The sequence below is a fragment of the Myotis nattereri genome (genome assembly GCF_964212035.1).
Source record: "Myotis nattereri genome assembly, chromosome: 1".
In the NCBI taxonomy this organism is placed as follows: Eukaryota; Metazoa; Chordata; class Mammalia; order Chiroptera; family Vespertilionidae; genus Myotis; species Myotis nattereri.
The window spans coordinates 154,496,939-154,524,237 of NC_138075.1; the positions used below are offsets into that span (position 1 = coordinate 154,496,939).

Here is a 27,299-nt window from a genome sequence, read left to right on the forward strand (position 1 = left end):
CAATCTCTACTTCTCAAAGAACAGGATAATAAAATAGGTAATTTACATGGAAAATAGGTGAAAAAAAGGAAAGTGTAAAACTATTTAAAAGTATTACTATTTATATAACCTTGAGGTAGAAAAATTTTAAGCATACCCTTCCAAATCACGACAATGAAAGAAAGATCAACCTATATGACTACATGAAATTTAAAAGCTTTTGCGCACACACACACACAAAATACAACAGTAATATAAAAGGCCAATCACAAACTGGAAAAGGTATTTTAAACATATTTTGAAAGAGTATAGTCTTTATAAAGAGCACTTTACAACAATAAGAAAAAACACAAAACCTCAACAGAAAAATATGCAAAAGCACAAGGCTAAGACAGTTCACTAAAAAATACAAAAACCACTGTAGCTGGTTTGGCTCAGTGGATAAAGCATCGGCTTGCAGACTGAAGGGTCCCAGGTTTGAATCCGATCAAGGGCACATATGGGGGTTGCAGGCTCCATCCCCAGTAGGAGACATGCAGGAGGCAGCCAATCGATGATTCTCTCTCTTCATTGATATTTCTATCTCTCCCCCTCCCTTCCTCTCTGAAATAAATAAAAAACAATAACAACAATAATAATAAAAGAATACAAAAACCACCCTGGCTGGTGTAGCTCTAAAGCTGGAGCGTCGGCCTGCACACCAAAAGGTCACGGGTTCGATTCCCAGTCAAGGGCACATTCCTGGGTTTTGGGTTCCCTTCCCAGCCATAGGCGAGCGTGCAAGAGGCAATCATTAGATGTGTCACACATTAGTGTTTCTCTCCCCCCACTTCCACTCTCTCTGAAAAAGTAATGGGAAAAAAAAAAAAGCCTCATGTGATGATTAATAAAAAAAGAATATAAAAGCCAATAAACATCTAGAAATCATTTCACCTTCTAATAAATAGATTTTAAAAATCAATTATTTTGTCTTTTAGTACAATAAAATGACAAAAAATAAAATGAGAAATATCTGGGTTTTGGTAAAGGTACTGGGGAAGGGGCAGTCTCACAATCTAATGGTGATTAGCAATATAAAGGGAAACCCTTAAGAAATCATTCTGCCCTGGTCGGCTTGGCTCAGTGGATAGAGTGTCGGCCTGCGGACTGAAGGGTCCCAGGTTCGATTCCAGCCGAGGGCACATGCCTGGGTTGCGGGCTCGATCCCCAGTAGGGGGTGTGCAGGAGGCAGCTGATCAATGATTCTCTCTCATCATTGATGTTTCTATCTCTCTTTCCTTCTCCCTTCCTCTCTGAAATCAATAAACATATTTCATTAAAAAAAAGAAATCATTCCATCATTCCCTTTATCCCCAAAATACTCTTCAAGAAGTATACAATGAGATTTATCACATAAACACACATACACTCTCTCTCGCTCTCTCTCTCACACACACACACAAACACACACACACACACACACACACACACACACTCTCATAGTATATCAGTTGAAAATCATGACTGGGGAGAAAATTTTTTTAAAAAAAATATATATATATATATCTATATCCTGGCGGGTTATACATCAAAATATATTAACTATAATTCTAGATGGTGAATTCTGATTACATAAATTTTATTTCCTTTCTGCTTATGTTTTCTAATCTCAATAAAATAATTTTAGCCATAACCGGTTTGGCTCAGTGGATAGAGCGTCGGCCTGCGGAATGAAAGGTCCCAGGTTCGATTCCGGTCAAGCGCATGTACCTTGGTTGCGGGCACATCTCCAGTAGGGGGTGTGCAGGAGGCAGCTGATGGATGTTTCTAACTCTCTCTCTCCCTTCCTCTCTGTAAAAAAATATAAAATATATTTAAAAAATAATAATTTTATTACTTACATAAAAAATTTTGAGTTTACAATTCACCTCAAAACAATTTAGTTAACACTACATTATTTCAGAGAAAACTCAAATAAGAACTTTGCCTTAAAACAAATTACAGAATACGAAGTTTAAAAAAAGGGGAAGGGTGGCATGTCCTTTATTTTAAAGAACATAAATAGACTTTCCAGTCATCTCAGAAAAAGACAATATCAACAATTTAAAAAGATACTCAACTCCTCTAATTAAAAAATATTTTTTAAAAACTTTAAAAGCCAACAGATTAGAAAGACCCAGTTATCTACCAAAGCATCAAGAGAAAAATCTGTTATAAATGCTTACAATTTTAATATGTATTGTGTCATATCATATCATAATTTTCTTTCTTCAGAACCAATCACTAAGAAGTCACCTCAATTTCTCTCCATTTTTATTGCTTCCAGACGCCTCTAATGGAGCATATTACTCACCATACTGTAACCATTTAAAAAAATCCATTTCCACATACCTGGAATAATATTCTCTGTCAGGAGTTAGTTTCTAGTTTTAAATCAGATTCTGTCATAAATTTAAGTTAGAATTCTTTACCATTAGCCATAAGGAACTTGGGAATTAAGTCAACATTCCAGTCTCTTCCTCTCCCCATTGATGATGGTGGTGCTCCTGGTATTTTAAATCTTTTGTATAACTAAAACCAAAACAAAAATACCTATAATGTAACAAAACTTAATTCCCATTATACTATGCAACTGTTTTTTGATGACATGGTTTTGGAGTAATAACACCAGTATATGAGGCAAAGTATAACAAGAACATTTATTTTTATTTTTGATTTTAGCGACAGGAGGGTTTAAGGGGAGGGAGAGAGAACATCAACATGAAAGAGAAACATGGATAGGTTGCCAGACAGGGGATCAAATCTTTGGTGTACAGGACGACACCCCAACCAACTGAGCCACACCGGCCAGAGCAGCACATTTCGTTTTGAATCAGGTAAAACTATTAGTAAAGTTCTAATGTATACATAAACTAAGTATATTATTAAACAAATGAATGTTAACACAAGTACTGCAGAGGCAGTGTTTGTTTTATTAGCAGAAAAGCAAGAACACGAAACTATTTGTCAATGACACATTAATTAGTTCTGCAGATACACTCCTTATTTGTAGAAATCATTTAAACTCATTCCTTCCTGAATAGAAAGCCATCAAAAGGCTTAATTTTGCTTTTGTAGTTATGTAAGGAGTTAAAAATAAAATTTGGATTCTTCATATTAGAAAAGAGATTTAAAATTAGTCCAATTAATTTACAATTTGTGTGAGATGAGTAGAAACTCTAGATGAAAGCTTACAGTTTAAAATTTGAGAACATTCAAATTCACATATTGCTAAGGTGGAACAGAATAAGAAAGTAGGTACTTATATACTCTATAAAAATCCCTAAGTCCTTGCATATATTCACAGAAAAAGAAAACAGAACAGTGAGCTTGCTCATCTTACTGAAGATCAGCTAATAAATGTACTAGGCATGGAAAGACTGGTGCCAGCACATCACTCCACCGATAATTCACAATGAAGAGCTCTGGTGGTAATCATCTTAACCACGGTCAAACTTAGCACCATGAACAGTGGGGCAGCCAGATGTTATGTGCCTGTTGATGTGATGCAATGGGAAGTAGCTAACAATACTTTCTTATAAACTAGCCTGGACTTTGCAAAAGGAAACAGAAAAAGTGGAGAGACTTCAGTAGATGAGAATAAGGAGAAACAACTCAAAGGCAGTGTTTAAGCTGGTTTAAAAACAACACTACTATACAACAATAACATTCTGAGGAATCCTGGGAAATTCAAATATGGATTGGATATTATTAATTTTCTTAAATGTGGTAACAGTATTATATAGGAAAATATTATTATTAGCAAATGAATTCTGAAATAGGTCAAGTATCATTATGTCTATTACTTCCAATGGTTCAAAACCAATAACACAAAAAGGCATGCTAATATAGCAAAATGTTAACTCAATCCAGATGGAGGTTTCTCATTCAGTAGTATTATTCCTTCTATTTCTTTGTATTCCTGAATATAGAAGAAAACTTTTTTATATAAATATTAAGTTTATTTTAAGTCATTATTTAAGAAGTAATTGATGGTATCTATATTTCCTATTTTTTTTAAAAAAAAAAAGTACAGCTCATATCCATACATGTGGGTGCAGAACAAATATCACAAAGAGAAATAAATATATTTAGCAAAACACACTTTGTAAATGCTTCATATACCCATGTTATCAAAGAGTAGGGAACAGGGCAGTATGGTAAAAGGAACTAAGCTTTGGAGTCATATAACCTAGGTGCGCAGCCCATTTCTGTGATTTTAACCCCACTGAGACTATTTTGTCTGAAAAATGGGGATAAAAAAAATCTCTGAGTAACTGGGAAAATAAATCAAACCATGAGGAAAGTACTGGCATTGTGTCTGGCACACATTAGGGCTTCATCAAAAGTTGAACTTCTATTAACTTTGAGAGATAACTGCTCCAGATGGCAACAAAGGGCACAATTTCAATTCTGCAAGCCCCAAACTAGAAGCTCCTGAAAATTATGATGCTAAAGATAATCTAATAAGAAATTAAAACTGCCAGTTTCACTTAATGCCCTTGATGAAGCATTAAAAATTACCTCTAAGGAGTAAAGTTGAGATTCACAAGTAAAAGATTTAGCCCTAGCTGGGTTGGCTCAGTGGGTAGAGCGTCAGATTGCAGATTGAAGGGTCCCAGGTTTGATTCTGGTCAAGAACACATGCTGGGTTGTGGGCTCGATCCCCCAGTGGAGGGTGTGCAGGAGGCAGCCGATCAATGATTCTCTCTCATCATTGATGTTTCTACTTCCTCTCTGAAATCAATTAAAAAAAATAAAAAGTAGAAGATTCAAAGTATAAAAGGCATATTAATTTATTATAATACTTACATCTTCCAGAGGTGTTATAGATGCACTTTCTCCTCCATAATATGGGTTTCTATCCATGTGAAGAACTTTCTTTCCATTCACTGACATTATACCTGACAGGATACATTCCTACAGGGAAAGCATAGTATCTTCAAAAGAAGAAAAGTGCTATAGCATGTTTCAAACAGATACATTTTCTTCAAGCCTCTCATGAAACGTTTTAGTAACTAACACCCAGGTATGTGCAATATATGATGTACTTTAAGGATAAAGCCCTAAAGGAGGGTTCAAAGTGTAATCTGTAGACCCCTACGGGTCCCAAGGTTAAAACTATTTTCATAACCTGAGGCATGGAAACATGGAACAGACTAACAAATCTCAGAGGGAAGGGGAAAGGGAAATGGGGAGAGATTAACTAAAGATCTTATATGCACATTAGAGGTCTGATGCACAAAATTCATGCACTGGCAGGGCTTCAGGTGTCCCCTCAGCCGGCAAGCGGACATCCCATTCACAGCTCACAGTCCGGGACCCCTCGCTCCTTACCGCCCACCTGCTTACTGCTCCTGACCACTGGGCTCACTGCTCCTAGCACTGCCATGGAGGCGGGAGAGGCTCCCGCCACCGCCACTGCGCTTGCCAGCTATGAGCCCAGCTTCTGGCTGAACCGCACTCCCCCTGTGGGAGCACACTGACACCAGGGGGCAGCTCCTGCATTGAGCGTCTGCCCCCTGGTGGTCAGTGCGCATCATAGCAACCTGTTGTTCTGTTCATTCCACCATAACAGTTGCTTAGGCTTATTTTTTTTTAAATATATTTTATTGATTTTTTACAGAGAGGAAGGGAGAGAGAGAGTCAGAAACATCGATCAGCCGCCTCCTGCACATCCCCCACTGGGGATATGCCCGCAACCCAGTTACATGCCCTTGACCGGAATCGAACCTGGGACCTTTCAGTCTGCAGGCTGACGCTCTATCCACTGAGCCAAACCGGTTTTGGCTGCTTAGGCTTTTATTATATATAGACTAGAGGCCCGGTGCACAAAAATTTGTGCACTGGGGGGGGGGGGGGTCCTCAGTCCGGCCTGTGCCCTCTCACAGTCTGGGACCACCTCAGGGATGTCCACCTGCTGGCTTAGGCCTGCTCCCCCTGGGGATTGGGCCCAAGCTGGCTGTCAGACATCCCTCTGGCAGCCCAGGAGCCCTGGGGGATGTCCACTTGCCAGCGGGGAACAGGCCTAAGCTGCACTCGGACATCCTTAGTGCTGCTAAGGAGGCGGGAGAGGCTCCCACCACCAACACTGTACTGGCAGCCGTCAGTCTGCAGGCCGATGCTCTATCCACTGAGCCAAACCAGTTAGGGCTTACCTTCTATAACTGAAACTTTGTAGCCTTAAGAGGAGCTCAGAGCCGGCCAGGGCGGGCAGGAGGGAAACTTGGCTTCCTCCATCATTGGGGCAACCAAGCCTCCTGCTTGCTCCAGCTCCGTGGCTGCTGTCCGCTATCTTGGTTGGGTTAATTTGCATATAGTCGCTCTGATTGGCTGGTGGGCTAGCTTAAGGCATAGCAAAGGTACGGTCAATTTGCATGTTTATCTTTTATTAGTGTAGACTAGAGGCCTGTTGCACAAAGAGATTCGTGCAATAGGCCTTCCCTTCCCTTGGCTGCTGGCACCAGTTTTCCTCTGGCACCTGGGACCCAGGCCTTCGCTCTGGCTGGGCTCCGGCCAGAGCCTGCTCCCCCAGCCGTCAGGCTTTGCGGCTTGAGGCCTCGCGGCTCTGCCCATCCCGGGGCCATGAGGCCTCGCAGCTCCACTGATCCTGGGGCTGTGAGGCCTCCTGGCTCCGCTGATCCTGGGGGGATGAGGCCTCGCGGCTCCACTGATCCCGGGGCCGTGAGGCCTCACTGCTCGGCAGGCTTCAGGAACGTTTGGCTTCGCTCCACCGCTTGGAGCCTAGTATGCAAATTAACCGCCATATTTGTTGGCGGTTAATTTGCATATCACCCTGATTAGCCAATGGGAAGTGTAGCAAAGGTATGGTCAATTACCCTTTTTGTCTTTTATTAGATAGGATATTCATTACCTATGGACACAGACCATAGGGTGGTAAAGGCCTGGGGTGGGGTGGGAACTGGGTGGAGAGGGGCACTGGGGAAATAAAGGAGGACATCTTTAATACTCTCAACAATAAAGATTTAAAATAAATAAAAACTTGCAGATTAAAAAAAAATCAATATTTTCATGCCTGGCTGGCATGGCTCAGTGGCTGAACCTGTGAACCAGGAGGTCACAGTTCAATTCCCGGGCAGGGCACATGCCTGGGCTGTGGGCTCCATCCAGTGTGGGACATGCAGAAGGTACCCAATCTCTGATTCTCCCTCTTCACCAACGTTTCTCTCTCACTCCCTTGCCCTTCCTCTCTGAAATCACTAAGAAATATATGTTTTTAAAACTATTTTCATAATAAAACTATTTTTCACTCTGTGGACATTAGCACTGATAGCATAAGATCACTATTGGATAGAATGAATTAGGGCAGTGGCTCTTACCTACGCTAGTCATTATATTCTGCACCACTACTTACTCACAGTTTAAAATAGCAAGGCCAGTTTCACTTAATGTCCTTCATTAAAAATTACCTCTGTTACCCTAACCAGTTTGGCTCAGTGGATAGAGCGTCAGCCTGCAGACTCAAGGGTCCCAGGTTCAATTCCGGTCAAGGGCATGTACATTGGTTATGGGCACGTCCCCAGTAGGGAGTGTGCAGGAGGCAGCAGATCGATGTTTCTCTCTCATCGATGTTTCTAACTCTCTATCCCTCTCCCTTCCTCTCTGTAAAAAATCAATAAAATATATATATTTTTTAAAAATTACCTCCGTTAAATGTACACATAAAGCCACTCTGGCTCAAGGAAAGCCTTTCGTATGATGAACTAGCTACTCTTTTCATGGACCATCATTTTTATTTGAAAGAACCACTGAACAACAAACTATGATTACTCAGACTTAGGTATCTGGTAGATATTTTCTCAAAATAACTGACAGTATTTGTTGCCAAAAACCAAAAGTCAAAATTTTTAATGAAAATTTGAATTCTGGAAAACTTACATCCCCCACCAGGGCATATGTCAGATCCCCAATACTTAAAAGAACTTTTCAAACAATATCAGCAATGACATCAACAAATATGAGTTTCTGGTATTGCATAATGAAATGAGTCAACAATTCAAGATCGGCATTACTCAGTAAACCAGTATTTTCCAACCAACCAATGAATAATGCTTAAAATCATGCTGGGGGAGGGGGAGAGATCAACCAAAGGACTTATATGCAAGCATATAGGCCTAACCAATGGACACAGACAACAGGGGGGTGAGGGCATGAGTGGGGAAGATGGGGGGTAATGTGGGGATAAGGACACATATGTAATAACTTAATCAATTAAAAAAAACAGTAGCTATTACGATTAAAAAGGTCCTATTTTTCAAAAAATAATAAAATAATAAAATAAAATAAATAATATTATGCTGGGGGAATAAAAGAGGAATTCAAAGTGCAAGATAGATTAATGGATTTTAATATGATAGAATACTAAATGTTCACTGATGTGGTTTTAGATATCTTGTTGCAATTTATGTTAAAAAAACCTGCCACTTGTGTTTTGGTGTGATTCATGATCTAATCTGAGAAGCTACAAACACTTCTCTCTTTTCCACCTACACATCTGTATGAGACCTGATTTTCATCATTTACTTCAGCTAAGACAATATATCACAACAGACTGAACACCAAAGCAGATGGGAATTCAGCAATCTTTTGAGGCAGACATTAAAGAGATGTGCAGAAAATATACAAATGATATTCTTCTCATAAATTTATTTTGTTTTGGGAAATATAGTTATAACATAAAATGTTATACATGTTAACATCTAATGGATTTATCATTGTTATCTTTAAGTGAATTAATAAATATTTTTAAATTCTCAGTGATGATTTCTAATATGATAAATATTAATAGATAAAACCCTTATAAACAAAAGCTCTTCAAGGTCCTCAATTTTTAAGTGTCAACAGATCCTGAGATCGAAAAGTCTGAGTACTGGATCCCTAAAGGAAGCATCCAGAATAACCATTAATAAATTGAAAAGTGCCCTAGCCAATTTGGCTCAGTGGATAGAGTGTCAGCCTGTGAACTGGAGGGTCCCAGGTTCAACTCTGGTCAAGGGCACATGCCCAGGTTGTGGGTTTGATCCCCAATAGGGGGCGTGCAGGAGGCAGCCAATCAATGATTCTCTCTTATCACTGATGTTTCTACCTCTCCTCTCCCTCTTCCTTCCTCTCTGAAATCAATAAAAATGTATTTTTTAAAATAAATAAATAGCCCTAACCGGTTTGGCTCAGTGGATGGAGCATCGGCCTGCGGACTCAAGGGTCCCAGGTTCGATTCCGGTCAAGGGCATGTACCTTGGTTGCGGGCACATCCCCAGTAGGGGGTGTGCAGGAGGCAGCTGATCGATGTTTCTCTGTCACTGATGTTTCTAACTCTCTATCCCTCTCCCTTCCTCTCTGTAAAAAACCAATAAAATATATTTTAAAAATAAATAAACAAATAAATCGAAAAGTGACAGAGGAGTATAAAAGACCACTCTCAGGAAAAAGGTAAACAAAGCATGGATATACTAAGACATACCAAAATCAAGGTTGGGGGGAAAAAACAAAAAAGAATACAATTAATGAGAAACACAGAGATGGGATATACACTCACAACTGTTATACCAAGGGGCTTTTGTGATCAGAGAGTTATTTTTTTAAAGAACAAAGAAAATTCCATGTACCTTTTTTTTTAAGTGTATTTTACTGATTTTAGAGAGAAATGTAGAGGAAGAGACAGAAACATCAATGATGTGAGAGACTCATTGATTGGCTGCCTCCTGCACGCCCCCAATCGGGGATTGAGCCTGCAACCCAGGCATGTGCCCTTGGCCAGAATCAGTGGGTCTCGAAGTGTGCTTTCCAGTTGCTATCACCTGTGAACTTAGAAATGTAAATTATAAGCAGATTCTCAAACTTCAGTTTGCACACCCACACCACCTTGAAGGGCTGTTAAAATAGATTGCTAAATCCCATTCCCAGAGCTTCTGGGTCAGTAGGTCTGGGGATGGGGCTTGCGAATTTGCATTTCTTGCCAGTTCCCAAGAGCTACTAATGCTACTGATGCAGGACCAATTTCAAGAACCACTGCACTATTAAGGGAGTGCTGCTCGAATTTTATTAAACATAAGAATCACCTGGGGCTCATGTTAAACTGTAGATTTTGATTTTTTTTAATCCTGGGTGAGTGAAACCTAACCTGCAATTCTAGTAAGTTCTAAGAGGTGTTGCAGAAGCAGGTGATCCATGAACTACATTGCATAACAAAGCTGTAGATCAGTGGTTCTCAACCTTGGCTGCACATTAGAATCACCTGGGAATCTTTTTAAAATCCTGATTTCTGGGCCTCATCCTCTGGAAATTCTGTTCCTTTGTTACTAATGTTGTGGCCCCACCGCATAACAAATTCATAATTTACTGACAATTACAGTATCCTCTTTTGATAAGTTCAAATTACTTGCCCATTTTTATTTATTATTGTGTTAATCCTCACCTGATTATATTTTTTCCATTAATCTCTAGAAAGAGAGTGGGAGGGAGGAAGAGGAGAGAAAGATAGAGGACATGGATGTGAGAGAGACACATAGACTAGTTGCCTCATGCACGCACCCCACCTGGGACCAAGAATCAAAGCTGCAACCCAGGTACATGCCCTTGACGAGAAATCGAATCCGAGACCCTTTGATTTTTCAGGCCAGGGCTCTAACCACTGAGTCAAACCGGCCAGAACTATTTGCCCATTTTTTAAATGGGCTTTCTGGGCACTCTCCCTCTCAGGAGCAAACCCACACCTTTTGTCTTTCTTCCCTCTCAGATACGCCATGAAACTTACAACTAGGGGAGCAATGGGCGGAGTGGAAGCTCATACTGGTCTAAACCCCTGAACCTGTCTCCAAGGCCCTTTTTCTCTAACTTCCCAGTGAGCCAAAGCATCCCCACCTAGGCGCATTTCTTCCCTATAAAATTTCTAGAGAGCCAAAGCAGCCCTGCCTAGGCTCTGTCCTGTTGCTTCTTCTATCCTAAGCCCTTCCTTGTTTCACTGTCCCAGCTTATTAAACATACTCTCAAAATCAAAAAGTAAATAAAATGGGCTTTCTGTCTTTTTCTTATCTTATCTAATAAAGAGGGAATATGTAAATTGACCATCAAGATGGCTGCTTCCACAGCAGAGACAGGGACTCTATAACACAAGATGGCTGTACCCACAGTGGAGGCCGAGTTCCCGTAATGAGCCTTAATGAGCAATCAGCAGAGACCTGAGGCTGCGCCCCCTGCTTGGTGGGGCTTGACAGGTGACCTCAGGCCATGGTCCCGTCCCCCCCACCCCCCCACACCAGCACCAGGCCAAGGGACCTCAGGCCACGCCCCCCACCCCAGCAGGGCTTGACAGGGGACCTGAGGCCACACGCCACACCCCACACCCCGGTGCCAGGCTGGAGGACCTGAGGCTGCACCCCCCCCCCCATGTGGGGCTTCACGGGGGACCTCAGGCCATGCCCTCCACCCACAGGGCTTGATGGGGGAACTCAAGCCACGCTTCCCACCCATGGGGCTTGACAGGGAACCTCAAGGCGTGCCCCCCGGCCTGGGAGACCTCAGGTCCACACCCACCCCAGCACCGGGGGACCTGAGGCCATGTCCCCGGCTCCAGCGGGGCTTGACAGGGACGTCAAGGCATGCCCCCAGCCCAGGGGACCTGAGGCTGCACTCCCCGCCTGGCAGAGCTTGATGGGGGACCTCATGGGGGACCTCAAGGTGGACCCCCGGGCTGGGGGACCTCAGGCCACACACCCCACTCCAGTGCCGGGCCAGGCAACATGAGGCCATGCCCCCCACCCAGCGAGGCTTGCCGGGGGTGGGGCCGACCGGGTCTGGATCTAGCCCAATTGGGGGGGGGGCGGGCGGCCAGGTCTGGGTCTCGCGTGATTTCGAGGCTAATGTGGGAGGGCAGGGACTTGACTCTGCTTCCTGTGGTGCACCCCAGACTCTGACAGGAGGAAGATTTTCACATACATTTTACTAATTTCCTTTCATCTCTGACACTTCTATTATAGAGAAAGGGCAAATGGCAATATTAAAATATTTCCTCTAATTAATTTCCTTTTAATGTGCATGAATTTTGTGCACTGGGCCACTAGTTGCTATATAAAAGTTTATTATATATTCTGGATATATAAAGTCCTTTATTGGGTATATGTATTACAAATACCTTCTTTTACTCTGTGGCTTGCCTTTTACTTTGTTTGTTTGTTAATACTTACTCAAGGACATTTTTCCACTGATTTTTAGAGAAAAAAAGGATGGGGTAGGGTAGGGAGAAACACTGATGTGAGAGAGACACATAGATTGGTGACCTGCTACATGTGCCTGCCCCAACCATGGCTGGGGATCCAGCCTGCAACTAAGACATGAGGCACGAGCCCTTGACTGGAATCAAACCTGCGACCCTTCAGTAGGCAGGCTGACGCTCTAACCACTGATCCATACCGGCTAGGGCTCACTTTCTTAATGTCTTGATAAACATCCGAATGCATTTTACCTACAAAAACCAATCCTAATACTATCGAAAGTAATTCACTCCAAAAAATATCTAAAGCACTAACATATATGATGTAACATTTATATGAAAGTAGAATAATATTTATCTCAAAAATAGGTTACGATATAAACGGAAGACAAGTCACATTTCCAGCTGACAAAAGTAGACTTCAGGGTTCAACTTTTGGAAGCAAAATCACAGGAAGCAACTTTGAGTGTTGCAGAACTTCTATACATAACTTTTCACACTCGGTTGCAAATAAGCATGACCCACTCACTAAACCATGGTTCCTCTAGCAAGCACTGAAGCCTGAGGCCTAACAAAGGGTCCAATCATATAAAGATTCAGCTAAGTCTGAAAAGCTGATACTAACTACCTTTAAAGGCATCAGCTGGAGCTAATATGACAAAAACTAATTAAAAACCCACAGGCCCACTAATTTTTCTAAACTCCTCTGAAAAAGAATGCTTTTACATTGCCAAAGGAATAAAATACATAATAGCACATACGTGACACTTTAAAATTTTGCTTTAAAACATGAAGTTTCACTAATAAAAAGTATTCACTGATAAAAATTTGTTATATCTGGGCATAGAAAACACATTAGTGATCCTAAAATTTTACTATCTTCCAAAATTAACAACTGAAATTTAAAATCTACCATTACCTATCTGGTGAAAACATGATAACAAGCAAAGCATACTAAAGCCAGAGAAGCCCAGACGGTGTAGCTCAGGATTGAGCATCAACCAGGACGTCGTAGTTTGATTCCAGGTCAGGGCACATGCCTGAGTTGTGGGCTTGATCGCCAGTAGGGGGCGTGCAGGAGGAAGCTGATAGATGATTCTCTCTCATCATTGATGTTTCTATCTCTCTCCCACTCCCTGCCTCTCTGAAATCAGTCAATAAATATATATGTATGTGTGTGTGTGTATATACATGTGTGTGTATATGTGTGCGTGTGTGTATGTATATATATATATATATATATATATATTTATACACACACACACACACACATATATGCCACCGCTGCTGAGCTCGCCAGCTGTGAGCTGTGAGCCCAGCTTCTGGCTGAGCAGCGGTCCCCTGTGGAAGCACACTGACCACCAGGGGGCAGCTCCAGTGTTGAGCATCTGCCCCCTGATGGTTAGTACGCAACATAGCGACCGGTCATTCTGCTGTTCAGTCGCTTTGCATATTACCCTTTTATTATACAGTTCAATTTCAATTTTATTTTGTATTGGTTTCAGAGTAGTTTGGTGGTTAGTCAATCATATACTTTTCACCAAGCATGTCAAACTCGCAGCCCACAGGCTGCATGTGGTCCACAACAAGTATTTTTGCAGCCCAGCCGGTCAAGGGCACATAACGGTATGTAAGAAAAGTTTTAAAAATTGTGTAACTTAATTTTTACAATATCCTGTTATACATAATTATTAATAATGAACTACAATGTTCACTTATGACTGATTACTATTATTGTGTTGCATTCATTTCCTTTATGCACAGGCACACCATTTCTCTCCACTAATACTAGCAGTGACTATTTTAGCAGCCAACTGCCAGGTCATTAGTCTTGGACTGACCTGCTTGGTGTGCACAAAAGGAAATATTTTGCTTTCAGAGAACAAGAAAAATAGGTTTATTTGCATTACGCTTATTAATCTGTGCAGTTATTCAGTGTCTGGTAAGTCAAAAAATATTAATTTTTATTAAAATGTTCTATTATTTTATGTTAACGATGACTCATTTATTTCAGCCCTTTGTATTCATTCAGCATGTCTCTATCGAAATAAACCTACGTTTCTAGGAAAATTGAAGCTTTTGTTTTTTTACGACCCACGTAAACTTAAACCTTGTGTATTTGGCCCGTTGTTAGCCTTTGAGTTTGACATGCTTGCTTTACAGTGTTCTCTTTGATATTTCTAGTACCCAATGGCACCATACATGGTTATCGCAATATTATTGACTCTGTTCCTGCAGCTTTACTTTACATCCCTGTGACTTTTTTATAACTATTAATTTGTACTCATTGGTTGATTCTTATATGTGCCCTGATTGGGGATCTAAACCGCAACCCCGGTGTAAGGGGAAGATACTCTAACCAACTGAGCTACCCAGCCAGGGCCCAGCTTCCTCTCTTGAAGAAGGTTTTCTGTATTACCCTGAATTCCTCATGTATACCTCTCTTCTGGCACTTAGTACTTTCTCATATTAACTCTTATAGTTAACCCCCTACATGAAAAGCTACTTACAGACAGGTGTGTTTACCTTATTACCCATAATGAATCACAACAGTCACAGGTAGTTTAAATAATTGAATTTGGGGAAGCCATTACTCCAGTGAGAGTCTTTAATAAGGTATAATGAATGAAAGGAAACAGAGGTAGGGCATACCTTGTTTCATTGTCCTTCACAGATGTTGAAATTTTTACAAACTGAAGGCAAAAAGACCCTCCACTGGTAATATCTCTGAGGTATGCCTATACTGCAGATTATCATGTATGTGAACCAACATTTACCAAGTGATCCTTCAAACCAAATGTCACACTACTACTTCTATTTGCTATAATATCTGATTTTACTTCTATTCTTTTGGGCCACTATGCATAAGGCTGATTAAAAATAGAGACTACTTAGCTCAGCCAACGTTGCTCAGTGGTTAAGCATTAACCTATGAACCAGGAGGTCACAGTTCGATTCCCAGTCAGGGCACATGCCTGGGTTGCGGGCTCGATCCCCAGTGTGGGGTGTGCAGGAGGCAGCCAATCAATGATTGTCTCTCATCACTGATGGTTCTCTCTCTCCTTCTCCCTTCCTCTCTGAAATCAATAAAGATATATTTTTAAAAAATTAGAGACTACCTACAAGACATTTTTACCTTCCAAAAGTAAGACATATGGTACCAAGATCACAAATTCAATGGGTAAAGTCCTTTGTCTACTGAAGTCTAACACAGCAATGTCAAGGATTTTCAAGCAAATCTAAGATGCAATTTAAAAAGGTTTTTTAATTGATTTCCTCTTGGAAATCATAAAATTTTAACAGAGGAAGGGAGGAAATTATGTCTGAGATGTAAAACAATTTTTTTAAAACATACAATGCTTTAAAATACAATGTTTCTACATGCCTAATTCAGAACATTACTTTGTATCAAAGAATAATCTGGATTAATATCACTAAAGTACAGTTTATATTCATAACTCCTTACTAGAATTACTATGTAGAACAAATATTTTGGTGGTACACTGTGGAGCTAGTTACCCTTATTTTATTTACTACTTTGAAGAAGATTCATGAATTTACTGCCAAGCCCAAAGTCAATCAGAAGTAGCAAATTAGGTAGTCAGAGGCTGTCTATACACACTGAAATCAAAGAAAAGTAAAAGTCTCCATCCTAACTGCAAAGTTACCAAAGGGGAATATGAAAAGTAGACTGAAGAATTCACAAAGCTAAGCAGTCTCGGACTACTGAGTAGAAGGGCCAAGTTCCTCACTAGGTCTCCGTGGCTTCACCATGTTCTAGCATAACATAGTAATTAACCTCATGATGTGAAATCTTAGTGATCAAGTAAATTCTGTCCTTCAGTTTGTTAAAGAAGTTGTGATATCACTTGGAAGGCTTTTATCTAAAAGTTGTAGTTCTTTAAAGGTATAACCCTCTCGCCAAAACCGGTTTGGCTCAGTGGATGGAGCGTCGGCCTGCGGACTGAAGGGTCCCGGGTTCGATTCCGGTCAAGGGCATGTACCTGGGTTGCGGGCACATCCCCAGTGGGAAATGTGCAGGAGGCAGCTGATCGATGTTTCTCTCTCATCGATGTTTCTAACTCTCTATCTCTCTCCCTTCCTCTCTGTAAAAAATCAATAAAATATATTTAAAAAAAAAAAAAAAGGTATAACCCTCTCAATTCCTTAGAAAATTCAATTACTACACAAAATATTCCAATTATCCTAGACAGAGGATGAAAATTTTGCTCTAATTCATACCAAATACTATTATACCTTCTTTATTAAAGTTACTATCAGTATTTGTGAATTAATATGACCTTATTTTCTAACAACCAACACAAAACAATGACAACACTAGGCACGCAGAAAAACTCCAACACTTTCTTACACTTTATTTTAAAAGTATCAAGTTAAACGCACTAAAAATACTTCACATGCTGGCATCATGTAATATTTGGTACCCATTACTGAGACTGTTTTTAGGTTCTTAAATCTCAGGCACTAAATATTTATAAACCAAAACTTAAAAAAAGTAAATGGTATGTTCACTCCAAACACTCAAAGTTAATTTTAATTTGAGGGTTTTTAACTTTGGTGGTCTCTTAATTTCACATTAAGTAACCAAAGTCCTTGTATCAGTAAAAATGAGGGTAAAAGACTTACCAAAATCATCCCATCACTGTTGCTCCCATCAATGATGCTCTGAATTTATATAATTCTCAAAGAATATCTCATGAAACAATCTAGAAAGGCTTATAGGGATTATTATATTATCATAGCTATAGAATTACAGAAAACTGGTCTGACTTATAGTTAGGTATGTATCTACCACTCATCACAATCTAAATGAGTATCTAAAGTGTATTTATCTTAACTTGGTCATTGTGCAATAAGACTGCATCTTTGATACAAAGTAATGTTCTGAATTAGGCATGTAGAAACAGGCACGATGACAAATCTGCACTCATTTGTTTCCGTTCAAGTGACCTTTATCAAGAGCAAATCTGAAGACTAGCCATAACCATGGAAAAACAGTGGAACTAACTGGCTCTTACAATTTGCTGCCAATGGGCAAGATCCATCATCACAAACTACTAAGCTTAGTTCAAACTCCCAAATAGGCACTTTAAAAAGCTTTAAAAAACCTGCAGTAGGTAGGCCTATTCATTTAAGGCAACTAACAATCTTCCAACTCACCACCAAAAATGAATTTCAACCTAATATCTCACATTGACGAAATGACGAAACAGCTATGTAGGTAAGTAACCTCATCTATTTGGTACCATTTCATAGCCAGTCACAGGTATATTTCTGGACAGGTCAAACATAATGAAGCATTCAGAAATAAGTATTCAGCACTCACCACAAATCACTATAAACAGAAAAATGGCAGGCCAGATATATGCCATTCTGGTTCCTAACCAACCTCCTACTAAAAAATTAGCCAAATGAAAGTTCAAAGGTTTTTTTCTTATCTAGAGAAATCTAAAAGTGAATTAGGGGTGTTACCTGAAAAAAAAAAAAAAAAACATTAATTTGATCCTGAGAGATAACATATTTCAACAAATTTGAAGTGGTGGGTTACATTAAATTATTTGGAACTTTGAGGTCAGATTCTATAGAACATACTATATATGCATCAGTGTTCATCTTATTAAGATGAAGTAGCCCAAAGTCAGAATTTCAAATTTAAAAAAAATTTTTTTTTTAGTCCTCACCCAAGGATATATCTATTGATTTTGGAGGGAGAAAGGGAGAGAGGGAGAAATATCCATGTGAGAGAGAAACATCAATTGGCTGCGGAGGGAGGACCGAACCCGAAACTTTTCTATGGGAGGACGCTCCAACCAAGCCACACCGGCCAGGGCCAAAATAAATTTTGATAATGAAAATGGTCCTCTCTTCCTCTTTTCAAATGGATTTCTTTTACAAGATGAATAATCTTCATTTTCTTATCGGAGAGAGAGAAGTACAAGATACAACTCACCTGCCTGCATTATTTGCAGAATACTATTAAAGGTTTCTAAGCAGGCAGGCACCCAGAAAAATATATTTACCCTGGCCTTTGGAACAAGTGCTATTCACATTACTCTCGCATTCTCTATGTTGTTATTGCTTTATCTTCTAACTTCCTACAGCGCGTAGTAGTAGAGAACTTGGCCTCTAGAAATTCCCCACCAATCATTGCTCAGGGGAAAGCATAAAGAAGAGACAATGGAGGCATGGAACAGACGGAACAAAAGGAAAAGATGGCAAAGGTCAAGGGAGAAAGCATTTTGATGGACAAGTTTGGAGAAAACTCATTTCCAAGTCTACAGACGCTCAGGAAGTGGGACTGGAGGGTGGTTAAAAAAATAATGGCTAATGCTCCTCATTTAGAGAGGGGGGAGAGGGAATAAGAAAACGAAAGTTCTCCAAAAATTGGGTGAACGGAACTCTAACAATCACAAAACAGTAACTATCCAAGGACCTGTCACAAAGCCTGGTGCCTGGCGTCGGCAGCTGAGGACGGACTAGCAGGGGCTGCAGGCCGAGTAGGAAATGCAACTGAGAGCGGCTTCCACCCCCCGCCCCCCCCCCCGCCCCGCCCGGAGCCTTTTCCGTCTCCACTCGGGAGAGGCCGTCCCCCCGTCAGGGAGGTGGGAAGGCACTCCCCCAAGCCCGGCTTTCTGGGGTCCCTTCCGTAGCAGAGTGAAACTCGTTTCCCACCCACTGCCATTCCGCGGTGACTGCTCATCGAATCACCAACTTGCGTGAGTTTTGCATCTTTCCTTCCACAGCGAGAGCCGACCCGCTCCGATCCACACGCGGCGGAACGTGCCCCTCGCACCCAGCCCGACGCCCTTTCCCGACTCCCCTCCAAAAACAGACACGGAAAGACGGCGAGAGGATCCACAAGGAAACCCTGAGGCGCAGGCCGGGGTTCCCGCGGCCCGGAAGAAGGGGCGCAGTGCGGGCCGGCCCCCAGTTCCCTTCCCCCGCGCCGGGCCTGCACGCCCTCCCTCCCCGTCTTCAGGGCGCCGCCGCCGCCCAGGACTCAGCACTCACCGTCAGGCCGGTGCCCAGCACGATCACATCGTACTCCTCATTCATGGCGGGGCAGGCGCGGACAGAAGCCCAGAGAACGGAGAAAGCGCCGGATACTGGGAGGGGCAGGGGTTATATGACCACCCCGAGGACGCGGGGCAAGCGCTCAGGCCGGCCTCGGGCCGAGGAGAAAGGGAAGTCGGGAGGAGAGGGAGAACAGAGCTGCAGAGGAGGGAAGCCAGCCGCCACCTCAGACGGGAAGAGAAGAGCAGGGCCGGGCCGGGCCGGGAGGGGAGGGAGGGCGGAAAGGGGAGGGGCAGGCGGGCGGCGAGCCGGACCTCCGCTGCCGGGCGGGGCGCAGAGGAGGAGCACGGAGAGCCGCCCATCATACCCTTCTCACTCTCTCATTGGCCACTTCCCCATCGCCCGCCCAACATTTTTTCCTTTCCGAGTTCTCGCGGGATGAGGGTGGGACGTCCCTGGCTTGGTTTCCGGTACCGCGCTCGGTCAGCTCCAACCGTGATTGGGAGCGGAGATGGTCACGCGCCGCCCTGGAGGGCTGCGGAGGAAGCGTGCTCGCCGCCGGAGAGTGGCTGACCTGTTCGTTACTCCCGCCGCCGTGTGGCAGCCGACGCCCCGAGGCACCATTGGACTTTGAGCCTGCGCCGGCCACGTGGGCCGGAACCAGGCGGCGGGGTCTGGGCAGGTGCGGGCGGCCGGCTCGGGTCAGGCCCGCCCCCCGGGAGGTTGCGCAAAGTGGCCTGACCCCCGCTGCGGCCGGCGGAGGCCCGCCCCGGATCTCTCCCTTGGCAGCGCCTGGGGTTGTCATATGCGATTGTCATTTGCAACTTTTTTTTTTTTTTCTAGCCTGCCTCTTTTCTAAAGGCGAGAGAACCTAACGTGTTTTAAGGAGTTCAGAAATCACTTTTTTTTATCTTTTTTTCCGGCCTGTGTAATTCTTGCTTGGTGTCGCCCACCCACGTGCGGCCTTAGGAAATTTAGAAGAAAAAAAAACAACTTCCTTTTAAAAAATAACCTTAGTATGGCCCTAGCGGAGTAGGTAGCTCAGATGGTGCGTTGTTCCTATAGCCAAGGTTGCAGGTTCGATACCTGGTCAGGGCACATAGAAGAATCAACCCAGGAATGCATAAATAAGTGGGAAAACAAATGAACGGCCCCAGATGGTTTGGCTCAGTGCATAGAGCATTGGCCTGCGGACTGAAGGGTCCCGGGTTCCCTTCCAGTTAAGGGCACAAGCCCAGGTTGCTGCGTGCAGGAGGCAGCCAATCAATGATTTTCATCACTGATATTTCTATCTCTCTTTTCCTCTCTGAAATCAATAAGAATATTTTTAATTGATGTTTCCACCACCCTCTCTCAAGTCAATAAATTTTTTAAAAATTTTTTAATTAAAAATAATCCTTAGTACTAGTAAGCACCCAGTAATGAGCTGGTGTGTGCTCATAGACAGCATGCATCATGACCTGGAAAGAACGATGCGTGGCCTCTGAGCCGCAAGGAGAGGTTTCAGAGGTAAAGCAGTTAAAGAAATTCCCAAGAAGATGTGATGAAGAACTTCAAGATTTGAAGGAGCAGCTCTCCGGGATTTGTCTGGATCCATTGAAAGGATTAAGGAGTTCAGTCCTCTTTCAGGAAGAGCCAGGCACAGTAAAGCAAAAAGTCCTTCCTACCCCCGAGAACAAGTTAAATTTATTGTTCACCTCCCTGCCAAACTAAGCAAATTACAGGGTCAAGAAAAACCAATTTTTTTAAGCTATATGCTCATTTGGGCACAGCTACGAGTGTATAATTGATGTAGCATACTGGAAAAGATGATTGCTGGTTTTGTTTTTTAAGCTTGGCTTTTTTGCCTTGACAGTTTTACATTAAATGTCTTATCTTTGTGACTGTATTTACCTTGCTGAAAGAGATCATTGTCCTAAGAAAATGTTCTATTGGCATTATTTCTTAAGTAATTATTAATACCATTTTTATAAATGGGTATAATTAACTCATAGACTGGAAGCTTTTGTTAAAATGCTCTTTTCTCCTTCCTAATCACTGACTGTAATTTGTAAACATCTGTCTAGAATTGATTAAATGACCCCATTTGGATAGGAACTGAGTATCACTGATGTAAGGTAAAAATTAAAGTGTTATAGAAGGAAAACCTCACAGGCTAATCCCTCTAAAGATTCCCTTTACACAAAGCTGAGACATTAGGAGAGAAATGTTAAAGAAAATAATTGCTATTCCCTGGCTCAGTGGTGGAGTGTTGGCCTGCGCACCAAGGGGTCCTGGGTTCAATTCCTAGTCAAGGAACCTACCTGAGTAGCAGGTGTGTGCAGGAGGCAACCAATAGATGTGTCTCTCTCACATCGATGTTTCTCTCCCCGCCCCCTCCCCACTTGGTCCAGCGGATAATGGAAGTGTACAAACTACAGAGGCATTCTCTGCATGGGATTCACATCAGGAGGGTATCCAGCTTCTTTCTCCATGGCCTTCAGAAGCGTCTTATCCAAAACACCTGCTGAGCCTGGAGGACAGCCTGGAGGTCAAGAGGAAAGGCTGCCTTTATTGTGCGTCTCCCCCTCAGCCCCCACCTGAATGAAACTTCAGAGACTAGACTGTTTTATCTGGGGCCCTTCTCCCTCCCCTGCTCTCCTTTGCTCCCATGTTCGTGGGGGATCTTATTATTATTTTTTTAAATATACGTTTTTCATTGATTTCAGAGAGGAAGGGAGAGATAAACATCAACAATGAGAGAGAATCGTTGATTTGCTGCCTCCAGCACACCCCCTACTGTGGGAGGAGGCAGCGAGTCCACAACCCAGGCATGTAGCCTTGGCCCAAATCGAACCTGGGACCCTTTAATCCACAGGCTGACGCTCTATCCACTGAGCCAAACTGGCTAGGGCCGTGGGGGTTCTTATTAAAGTATTTGGCTCTCTCAAATTTTGTAATAAACTTGCTATACCATTAAATAATAATAATAATCAGCATAAATAGGGGGAAGGCCAGATTTTATTAGGAATTAAGTCTGTGCCTACTGAGAGCTATAACTAAAACCAACTATTAAAATAGTAGCTAATCAGTATATGAATAGGTTTACTAGTAGGCCATGAGCATAGAAGAAAAGTTCTCTTGTTTGCCTTCATGACCCATACTACCTCCAACACACATACCCTTTTTTTTTTTAATGTATAAGCAGAGGCTTGTGTTCTCAAATCTATATATATGAAAGGCTAATATGCAAAGTGTCCCCTCGGGAGTTCGACCAAAGTCTGAAAGTTGAATCGCTCACTATGAGGTGCACTGACCTCCAGGGGGCGGCGCAGAACAAAGGAAGGCCCTGGCCGGCAGCCAGCAGCTGGGGAAGGAAGGCCCCGATTGGCCCTGATCACTGGCCAGGCCTAGGGACCCTACCCGTGCACAATTTTCATGCCTTGGGCCTCTGGTGTATATATAAAAGCCTAAGCGACCATCTGACTGTTCGACTGCCCCACCCAGTCCTGCCCTGCTGGCCATCTTCTAATTAATTTCCTTTTAATGTGCACAAATCCGTGCACCAGGCCTCTAGTATAAAGGCCTGTACAAGTGATTTTCCTAAAGGCCTTGACAACCAGTTTTTAGCCTGTGATAGGCCTGCATACTCAGCAGGAAGAAAGTTTGTATTTCCTTCAAGATTTACTATCAAATATCAGCTGTATAAGAGCTATTCAAACTGAATCTTGCTAAACAGAACTGCCTTCCTTCATAGTTAAATCATTCAGATTCAAGAAAGAATGTAACAACTTTTTACAATGTTTCTTTGCCCCATAAGGTGAGTTTGAGAAGGTATGTTATATTGGACAATGCACCTTTCTTGGGAAGAGGGAAAGCAGTTTATATTTACATACAACTTAATTGGATTTGGATTCGTTAGTGACCAAACAAATTTTTATAAATAGACAAAACTCAAGTGCAAAGTTTACTAGACTGCTGAACAAATTGTGTAATAGTGAGTGTAACTGACTTTTGGTGGCTAAGCAGATGATGGCTTAAGAAGGTACTGCTGTTGCTCTCCAAGTAATCAGGAGTCACCATGGATATTTATACTAGAGGCCTGATGCACGGATTCGTGCACCAGTGGGGTCCCTCAGCCTGGCCTGCACCCTCTTGCAAACCGGGACCCCTCAGGGGATATTGGACTGCTGGCTTTGGCTCAATCCATCCCCAAAGGGATGTAGTAGTGCACAAATCAGCAGGCAACTGGGGAGGAGCCCTGAACTCGGCTGGGCACCCGCTGCTCCCACACATCCCAGCCCCGCTGCACTTGCCACTGCACCTGCCGCTGCAGCTTGGTAGCATGCTGTTGCGGAGGCAGGAGAGGCTCACACCACGCAGCTGCACTCACCAGCTGTGAGCCCAGAGTCTGGTACCCATCAGTCAGTTAATTGGCGCTCCCACTGTGGGAGCGCACTGATCACCAGGGGGCAACTCTTGCATTGATTGTCTGCTCTCTGGTGATCAGTGTACATCATAGCAACTGGCCAGCTGGTCATTTGGTCGTTCAGTTGCTTAGGCTTTTATATATATGGGTATGTTCTTATAAACAACAGAAATTTATTTCTTACAGTTCTGGAGACTAGGAAGTACAAGATTAAGGTGTGTCTGGTGAGGCCTCTCTTCCTGGTTTGTGCTGTCTTTTCACTGTTTCCTCACAGGGCAGAAAGCATAAGAGATTCCTCTGGTTCTGCTTTTCTAAACTTACCTATATTTTGAACTGACATGAAATACTGACCCTTTAAAAAAAAAACCACTAGCAATAACGAGCATTTTTCTCGGATTACCATTAGCCGCTGAATGTTGAGGCTTTCACGAATATCAGCTGAGCCTGTTGGCACAGCTCAGTGGTTAAGCATTGGCCTACAAACCAGGAGGTCATGGTTTGATTCCTGGTTGGGGCACATGCCCAGGTTGCAGGCTTGAACGCCAGTGTGGGGCATGCAAGAGGCAGCCTATCAATTATTCTCACTCATCATTGATGTTTCTATCTCTGATATTCACTTTTTAAAAAAGAATATCAGCTGAACTATGTTTCCATGTTTTAAGTGAAGGCTATTTCATCCATATTCAGAAGAAATTACTAACTTGAAGGCATTGGATGAAATAACTGAATTTAAAGCTAGTAAGCCTCAATCTAATAAAGTTTAGTTTTATTGACAATTCAAGTCTATGGCCCTGCAGAAGGCACAAAACAAAACCAGAAAACTGGACTAATCTTCAACAGATTGAGTCCTCCTCCCCCTCCAAATTATTGTCTTCTCTTGCATCTTCTACCCCACTTATTCCAGTTGCCAAGGACTTGGTAGACAACAAATACTGTTTAGAGTAAAGTGGCTTGAAAACCACTAATTAGTTCATGTAGCAAAAGCCACAGAAGATAGTTCCTGATAGAGGAAAATCTTGGGTGTGGGGGAAGGAGGAGGTTGGTGGAGAGAAGTGGAAAACACCATTAATATTTAAAACATTTCAGTTTCCAAAATGGCTGCAGAATAGGTAGAACCCACACTCACCTGCTCCCACCGCCAGATTTAAAGCTCAATTATAGAGCAACCAACCTGAATAACCAACTGAAAGCTAGCTGAACTGAAATATTCTAACTAAGTACTTACAGAAGAAGCCACATGGAGACGGGCGAGAAGGGCAGAGACACAGAAAGGGCTGGCCCCTGCACCCCTGGGGTGGCAACTGAGAAGCCAGAGGGATATTTTGGCTGCAAAACTCCCTCCCCCCAGGTGTGTGGAGCGCAACCTCATACATGGATCCCCAGCTCAGAGCAACAGAGATGGGAAGAGGAGCCTGAATAGCCTCTAGTGGTGAAAGTCAGTGGGGATTCCGTCTGTCTGGGGAGGGGGCGAGGCGTGAGGGAGAGTCTGCTAGAGACCCAGACGCCACCTGCCCAGGGTCCAGCACTTGTATTGTTACAGCACCTGCCTGGGGATTGCACTGCCTGGTCCTGCAACTCTGGCAATGCCACTCTACCTAGACAGTGCTCAGCCCGCGGAAGGGTCTGCTGGCTGCAATCAGCAGGGCGGCGCTCCTTTTCTGGAGAAGTTCTTGGTAGACATTCAGTGAAAAGAGAACCGTTCTTCCCCGTCCCAAGCACCCAGCCTGCACCCCACACACGCACCTGTCAAATCACTTGGCCTGGTGTCCACTCCCTGTGGCCCCACCCTGCAGAGTTCTGTCACTCAAGGGGATGAGAGTGCCGCCCAGAGCTGGGACTATCATCAGAGCACTGTCTCCAGGGAGGCTTTTGTCCGGGAATCAGATGGGCAGGTGCTGGGTTGTGTCTCTACATCACAAGGAAGCCACTCCTATCTCCCTTGGGAATTCAGCCCTCCTATCCCGGTGTCTGCCCCCTCCTTCAGACTATTTGGATCTGCCCTTCCAAGTCCCACTGGTCCTGCCCTGCTGAGCTAAGCACCATCAGGTGTGTGTGGGGGGGGGGGGAGGGCTGGGGGAGGAAGGGCTGCTTGGAGCTGGGACATTTGGCGTGTGTCTCTCTCAGAGGCTATTTTCAGGGACTGGGACAAAGTGCGTGGCCCCCTCCTGCAGGCTCAGCTGGCACCACCCCCAATAGGAGACTTCGTTTTTTTGTTCAACCTTACCTGAGGGTTTTTTTCCCATTGATTTTTAGAGAGAGAGGGAGGGAGGGAAGGGGGGAGGGAGAGAGAGAGAGAGAGAGAGAGAGAGAGAGAGAGAGAGGTGAGAGAGACCAGGGTTCAAACCTGCAACTCAGGTATGTGCCCTTGACTGGGAATCAAACCCATTTTCAGTGCATGTGCTGACGCTTTAACCACTGAGCACACTGGCCAGGGCAACAAAAGACTCTTTTGATCTGTCCCCGCAGTCCCAGTAGCTTTGCCCTACAGAGCTTGCTCCTGCAGAGGGGTCAGCTGGCTGCCCCCAACCTGAACCTGCAGTGCTCTCCTGGGGGAGCTAGAGATGGAGACTCTGGTAGAGACTGAGTGTTTTGGTTCCAGAGTAGGATCCACCTCCCTTTCATTGAGTGCCTGACCATGTGCCCCCCAAGTAGGGAGCCCACTAGTCCCATCCTCCTAACCCTGGTTGCCCCCACCTACCGAGCTCATGATCTGCGGAAGGATCTGTAGGTCACGGCCAACCTGAGCCCACTCTACAGTCTTCCTTCAGAAGACTTTGGAGAAAGACCAGGCAACCTCTGAGGCAGAGTAGCTGACAGGGGGAGGCGGACCTCAGAAAGCCTCAGACCTTTCAAAGATCTGTCCCCAGCCCTAAACTGGAGGAAGCCGACCCTTGTACACATATTGACCCCTCCCACGCACACCCAGGCCCAGAAGACACAGCCACAAAAAGAACAAAATAGAAACAGAGGCATGGATACATGGAACAGACTGACAGCTGTCAGAGGGGTGGGGTTTGGGGGGCAACTGGCTAAAAGAAGGTGAAGGGATTAAGCAAACACACACACACACACATCACACATCACACATAGACACAAACAACAGTGTGGTTTTAGAAAGAGGGAAAGGGGGGTGGGAAGGTGGAAGTGGACAAAGTGGGGGGAAATGGGAGTAGAAAGAGATTTTGCTGGGTTGATGGGAACACAATGCAGTGTGCTGATGATGTTTCATGGAGTTGTACCTTTAAAACCTGTATGGCTTTGTGAACCATTGGCCCCCAATAAATTCAAGAGAGAGAGAGAGAGAGAGAGAGAGAGAGAGAGAGAGAGAGAGAGAGAGAGAAACAAGAAAATAATTCACATCTTTATACAGAGCAAGAGTCCCCTGGGAGTCTTATTTATACTGGGTACTTGGGAATGATTGGTGATTCGTTTTTACTAAGCCTCCACCTACACTTTAAAAAGCAACAGGCTGAGTCCAGGAAAAAGAAAATCAGAGTGAACCTTAGTCCAGGCCATCTTTCTGTGTCATGAACTACTGCAACAGTTGCTCAACCAGTCTTCCCCTGTGTGTTCTGACCATCATCTTAAAATGTGAATCTGTCCATATTCATGCTTTTGCCTATCTTTTAC

The 27,299-nt window shown here is 43.4% G+C and overlaps 1 protein-coding gene across 2 annotated transcripts in view; it reads right to left on the bottom strand.

Moving 5' to 3' along the window:
* Positions 1–19,641, bottom strand: part of GDI2 (GDP dissociation inhibitor 2) — a 41,768-nt gene extending 22,127 nt beyond the window's left edge. Inside the window, exons 1-3 of one of the 2 annotated variants that reach the window (XM_081091043.1) lie at positions 19,259–19,641; positions 4,810–4,917; positions 2,430–2,529 (exon numbers count right to left, since the gene is read on the bottom strand). In XM_081091043.1, coding sequence (XP_080947169.1) covers positions 2,430–2,529; positions 4,810–4,917; positions 19,259–19,303 — 253 coding nt within the window. In that variant the 5' untranslated portion in view covers positions 19,304–19,641. The remainder of the gene's footprint in view (positions 1–2,429; positions 2,530–4,809; positions 4,918–19,258) is intronic. The other variant, XM_081091044.1, reaches the window with a different exon arrangement.
* Between the last annotated feature and the right edge of the window lie 7,658 nt (positions 19,642–27,299).